The sequence below is a fragment of the Nematolebias whitei genome, chromosome 22 (assembly GCF_014905685.2).
Source record: "Nematolebias whitei isolate Nwh7 chromosome 22, NemWhi1, whole genome shotgun sequence".
In the NCBI taxonomy this organism is placed as follows: domain Eukaryota; kingdom Metazoa; phylum Chordata; class Actinopteri; order Cyprinodontiformes; family Rivulidae; genus Nematolebias; species Nematolebias whitei.
This window is the reverse complement of record NC_056519.1, coordinates 4,978,916-4,985,466: the sequence shown is the minus strand read 5'-3', so window position 1 is coordinate 4,985,466 and position 6,551 is coordinate 4,978,916. Positions and strand designations below refer to the sequence as shown.

At 39.3% G+C, this 6,551-nt stretch overlaps 1 protein-coding gene across 1 annotated transcript in view; it reads left to right on the top strand.

Annotated features, from left to right (window-relative positions):
• Nucleotides 1–413: 413 nt before the first annotated feature.
• LOC119428227 (mucin-19) overlaps nt 414–6,551 on the top strand; it is a 37,915-nt gene continuing 31,777 nt past the window's right edge. The window contains exons 1-4 of the mRNA XM_037695876.1: nt 414–498; nt 4,007–4,051; nt 4,161–4,386; nt 6,306–6,435. Coding sequence (XP_037551804.1) covers nt 450–498; nt 4,007–4,051; nt 4,161–4,386; nt 6,306–6,435 — 450 coding nt within the window. The 5' untranslated portion in view covers nt 414–449. The remainder of the gene's footprint in view (nt 499–4,006; nt 4,052–4,160; nt 4,387–6,305; nt 6,436–6,551) is intronic.

Here is a 6,551-nt window from a genome sequence, read left to right as displayed (position 1 = left end):
TGATTAAAAGAGCAGCTCCGGTTTCACCCTTTTGCATTTTGAATCAAACGTTTATTTCCCTCGCAGCGTAATTTAATTACACACGTCTCAAGTTTCAAACTCTTCAAAAGCTGCGTTTTTCCCGTACTCTTTGAGTGCGTTCATGCGTGCACATGTTTTTTATTTGAGCTCGTTTTATTCTAACACACCCTCGTTTTTCGTCGAAACACAGCCAATATAAACAGGATATGCTTTTAATCTGAATGTTTCCTTGTTTCTGCTTTGCTTGGTTACTTTAGTTTCCTGGTAACTTTTTGTCCAAGAGGAGCTGTTTAAGATGCGTGCATGAACGCACGGGTCAAGGTCTCGATCCAGGCCGTACGTGCACAGACGCAGCGTATAAAAACCTGCACCTGAGCGGGTCCTGCAGGTGTCACCTGCTCTCCTGCAGCGACGAAGCATCAGGCGCCATGGACTCCCTGCGATGGATGCTCGCTGTCTGCTTCTACCTGTTCTCAGGTAGGACACGAACATTCTTGTTATTTCACGATATGTTTCAGTCAGTAAAGAACAAAAAAGCAATTTTAAGCTGTTTTAATAAACATTTTCCATATGTTTAATTAATTTATATGCTTTTTTTTTTTGTTTAAATCCTGTTTTTATTAATTTTTTCTTTTTTATTTATATAGTAGTATAATAAAGATGCAGGTTAATATTAATGCAATAATGTTGAGCAGCATTTATGTTGTTGTTTTCTGATTTTAGTTGTTTTTGTGCATTTTTACATCTATTATTGCACAGGTTTAACTACATTAAGGGTTCATTTATAAAAACTTCACTTCGTTCAGATCGGTGCTGTGACCTTTGGTCCTTGTAACTTTTAAAATAAAATAAAAATAAGTTTATATATATATATATATATATATATATATATATATATCATTTTTCTTCCATTTATTTTTTTATTTATATGCTTTCTTTTATGATTGTCTATTGTTATCATTCTGTTTTGTGAACAGGTCTTTCTTGTGACGGAGTCCTCGAGGCTCAATGAGACTAACCTGTTGAATGAATTGCATGTTCTTTTTGTTTCCATGTTCTTGGTCTTTCTTTGTGTTCGTATTACAATTCCTTACGTTTCATTTTATGTCTACATATTCATCTTTTAATCTTTGTCCTTTTTTATTTATTTTGTCTTCCTATGGGTCCTTTTTCTGTTTGTTTGTTTTTTTTTTGCTTCCCTATGTTACTTTTGACACCTTATTTGTCCTTTTTGTCTCAGTTTTGTGTCTTTTTTTCTCCCCAGGTAAAACTTCTCACTTTCAGCTTCTTCAGCAAATTTCAGCAATTTATTATCCATACGTTCATCCATTTTCTTTACCCGCTTCTTCCTTTTCGGGTCACGGGGGTCACTGTGCGAGAGGTGGGGGTCACCTTGGACAGGTCTCCAGTCCATCACAGGGACACATGGAGAAACGAGACGAGCCACTCACTCACTCACTCACACCTAGAGACAATTTAGAGTTACCAATCAGCCTAACGTGCAGATTTTTGGTCTGTGGGAGAAAACCTACGCGGCACCGAGAGAACATACAAACTCCACCCAATAAGGTCCTGGGCTGGGGTTTGAACCAGCAACCTTCTCGCTGAGAGGCAACAGCTCTACCAACTGAGCCACCCAATCATTTAACAGCATAATTTTTTCCATTTTGATTTTCTATACTAGCCCTTAGATTATAAGAATAAATATATATTGGTAATACACTTTTATTTAACGCATAAATGTAATGCCTGCTATAAAATAAGGATTTGTGTTTATGGTCCTATATATTAAGTGTGCCAAAGCATCCACATTAAAGTGTTCTTTTTAGGCTCAATGAGACTTGTATTAAAATAATAATAATAATGTAAAAAAGGTTGAATTGAAAAAAAAGACCCAGAATAGTTGTGTAAGATCAACCACAAGACCAGGAGCAGTTTTAAGTGTTTATTTACAAGTGGGTGATACGCAAACAGTCAAACTGTGACCTCTGGAACCCTGAAGACAAGGGAACAGTTAGTAGGAGCCAAGTGGGTCTGCAGATGATGATGACAAACTGTCCACTTACTTGAGGAGGAGGTGATAATCTCCAGGGCAGGAGTCCAAGGTTCCAGGGTCAGCCCAGTGAGGTCCCAGGACGATGAAGCAATAACTTAAGCAAAGAGGGATCGAAGGAGGTACTCGGAGAATGCAGGAGAGTCCAGGGTGTCCAAAGAGCTCAGGAGATTCTGTGAGGCGTAGGAGCAAGGAGTTGGAATAATCAAAACTGTAGAGAACACACCGAAGGGCCGGGAACACACTACCATCAGCGTTGGAGTGGTGTCAAAGGCCTTTTCTACACCTGCTGCTCATCAGGGTAAGGATCTGCAGATGCGTCTCCAATGGTGACATCTGGTGGAGAAAGGTGTAGGAGCAAAACCCCAAGACTCCTACAAAAGCGTGCCGCTACATCCATAAGTGTGCTGTGACGTTTGACTCAAAATGATCAAAAAGCTGCAATAAAGTACGTAATGGAGCTCAATGAGATTCTGGTGAAACACGTGAGGAAACTCAGTCCTCTTTGGAGCTCCGCAGTTCTGGGACTTCTCTGTAGAAACGTCATTCGGCTTGCCTCAGAAAGTTGAACATGACACGTTTGTACGCATTAACTCATTGCCGTTTTCATATCTTTTATGGTTTTAATTAACTAAAGTTTGATGATTTTTACCATTTTTTTCCACAAAATGTTCAATCCATGAAAGATGTCCCATGAAGCTTTAGGTGTCCAAAAGTTTCAAACCTTTGGAAAACAAATTCTTTATGGTAAAAAACCACAAATTATACGCCGAACTGAAAGGATTTTTGGCTTCTTTCTCCTAATGGTACTGTCATGTAACTTGTCATATCTCCCACATAAACGCATAAAAAAGCTAAATGTGTGACGGTCAGTCTTCTGCCACTCACGGGTCAAGAACTTTTAAGATCCGACATGTAGTTTTCAAATTGCAGCTTTTTGTTTGAGGCTTACTTTTCAATCTGTTTCTGTCTGCCTCTCAGGAAGTGACGGATACAGGTGTGTGTGGTTACCATGGTGACTGTAATGAGCCACCTGCAGCAGCTTTAACTTCTGCTTTGAGCTTGGTTTTCTTAACTCTTCTACAGTTCAAGCATCAAAATTAGAGTCCGACCGATATGGAAATTTTGACCTTCGTCAATATCGATATTGGGAGGGGCAGACTTCCAATAACCGATATATTGGGTGAACATTTTGGGGCTTTGTCCACCCCTAAGAATCTAAGTAAACAGCTACTTTTAAACCTGTTTTAACACTTGAAGTCTTGAAACAGTCTTCCTAACATGCGTTCACATTTTCTATCCTACACTATTCACCATAAAGATATCAAGTGTGTTACAAAAATATATACATTTGTTTTTCTTAGCAGAGAAAATATTTCAGACAAACGATGCGTTTCATTGATGACGACAAATAAACCGTTACTAACGCTGAAATATTTGACCTCTACGTTACATTTATTGTTCTGGATAAAGTTTTGCAAGGCAATACTCTATGGTAGGTTATAACTTTTGTTTTACAGATTAGTTACAATAAACTTACCACGTTCTGTTTAGCACAATATGCAACACGGTATTTAACGGTAGTTGTTCCCTGCTTGCCATGACTTGAAAGTAGTGTGCATGCGCCCTTTGCTGGGTACATTGTACAATTATGGCATTTACAAGTAAGGGTGCAGCTCATTTCTCAGCATTTTAGGGGTGAAAATCAGCAGTTTATATCAGTGCGTAATGGGACAATTATCACCGATACGATATGTCCCCAAACGCCTGTATTGGCCTAAAATACCGGCCCCCACCGATATAGCGGTCGGGCTTTAATCAAAATGTTGCAGTTTTTCTTTGATCATCACAACGTTGTGTGATCTGAATTGGCAATGACGAAAACTTTGTCAGGAATTTCCAAGTCAATGATTCATTGTTTTTCTCTTATAGTGGTTGGAACGGGTGAATTTGTGGCAACGCCTGAATCTCAGAAATGTAAGTGCTGCTCATCAGCTGCTTCCACAAGCTTAATTTGTGCCACTTCAGTGCTCCATCCATCCTTGTATCTACAAGCGTGCAGCATCTGTTTGTTTTTTGTGATCAGACACTTGCAAGACGTTCGGCAGCGGCGTCACCCAGCCCTTCAGTGGCTCGCCTTTCTACGTGCGCTCCAACTGCCTGTTCAGGTTCGTCCGCTTCACCCACAACCGCGTGGAGTGCGACATCACCGTGCAGCGAGGGAGCAACGGCCTGCTGTCGCAGGTGGAGATCATCATCAACAAGGTTAAGACGGTCCTGCTGGACGACAGCATCCAGGTGGAGAACAAAAGGTTTGGTCTCATGTTTTACTCTCTTTAAACGATCTCAGTTTGGAGTAAAAAAAAAAAAAAAAGAGTTCAATTGATGAGCTAAAGGCTAGTCAAAGTGGGGCCAAGATCGAAAGGAATTTCCAACATTTTAAAACAAATGTCAAATGATTCAGAAGTTAAAACAAACAATAGTGCCAAAGTTTCTCTAAATACTTAAATTATGTCATCATTTTAGGATTACATGAATTCTGTCTGGAAGTGCAACAACTAGCTGCTATTCGTTTGCAAAAATCACATAATTCTGGGTAGTTATTGTTATGCATAGCTTAAGATATTTAGGTTTATAAAACTACAGAACTGAATGCCGAATAAGTTGAAACTGAGTTGTTAAAGCTGAAAGAAGCAGAACAGTAGCTAAAAGCTAAAATACAAACTTCAGCTAAAAGTTGCAAGTTGATAGTCACTAAAGGCTAGCTGAAAGCTAAATGTAGCATGAGAAGGCTAAATTAGAGCAATTTTGCTAGAGCAGATTAAAAATGTTTTGAAAGAAACTGACGAAATCTTAATGCATTTCTATAGGGGCAAAGTGTCAAACAGATATATACATTTAGAGAATTATAAAACTTACAAAAAAACTAAAGCCATAGCACCCATCTCCAGAGCAAGTGGAACATTTTGATATATGAATGACGGAAATAGCACAAAGTATGCAGTATTTAGATTACAAAAACAAATAGAAAGTCAACAGTGTGAATGCTGAATCAGCATTAACACAAAAAGTGTTTAATTTGCTCTCTCTGATCAATTGACTGGCTGAAGGCCATTTAAAAGGACCAAGCTCCGCATCCCGGACGAGCCCCCAAATATGCTCTGGTCCTGATAAGTCCAGGAGTAAGTGGCAGGACGCGCCACATATGAAGCCCAGTCGATTGTACAATTTAGACAAAACTTTAATTACCAATCACCTGACCACGTGCAAACTGGGAGCCCCGATTAAAACAAACAAAAAGAGGGAGAAGCCCTCTTCTGAACTTATCAGGTCCATACAATGGCAACAATTCTCTTTGGTCTTTGCCCCATTAGAGACTAGTTATCGACTCTAAAAATATGACAGAATTAAATTCTACAACAAGAGGAAATTTAAAAACAATATTACCGTTCATCCCTTTTAACAGAACATCAGTTTAAATTATCTGAACTATTGCTTTAAAGGCACCAAATCATTCATTCCCGCTCTTCCTGCTTTGTCGTGTGAAGACAGCTGTATGTCTTTTCTTGTTTTTTGGACATTTCTACTCTACCATTAAGATGTTCTCCACAAAACACAGTAATAAACTTTAATTATCCTTATTTGGAAAAGAAAAAGGTGAATTTTCTCCAACTCCTATGAGGCAGCCTTCACTCTGTAGGCAACTTTTGTACCTTTGAAACATGTAACCAGAACCTCTGACGTCTTGATTCCATAAGTAAACACCTCACAGGACCCTGGTGACGCAAACAGCCCATGGGATAAGCGACACCTGTGACCTCGAAGACTTATAAAGCAGGAATTTCCCAACAAAGAGGTCATAACCTTAGAACTCCACCAAGGATTCCTTACAATTTGGAGGTGGATTGTCTCAAAGCAGCAATAAAAGACGTCCAATTGTCTTTTTGGTCAAGGATTTTCATAATCTATCTGACTGGGTGTCATCAACAAATTCAGGTGGACAAATGTTTACAGTGGGCTTTTATTGTTCGTTGATTATTAACTCCATTATTAGCTTGGAGACTGAACGTTATTGACTGTTTGTCTTGGCAAGTGAGCACCAGGAGTCGGACCCTTTTCTGGTCTTCAAGGTGACTTCCAGGCTTCTACTGTTTGACGGGAATTGTATTTTAATTTAAAAGATGAGGAAGTTATGAGTCGTTTATTTGCTACGTTTACTTTGTGTTGACAGAGTTTCTCTTCCGTACGACCAAACTTACCAGCACATATTTCAGTACGGCATCTACACCCGACTGAAGAGCACCCTGCTTCCTCTTTCTGTCACTTGGCACAATGTCCCCGGAGGAATCGACAGGCTTTGGGTGAGACGGCTTTAACCAGAAACTCGTACGTCCAAGGGTATTTAAAAGAAAAAAGTTATACCTTCTTCAGTAATGTTTTACAAGTAAAGGCTAAATGATAATAATCTGGTCCATCA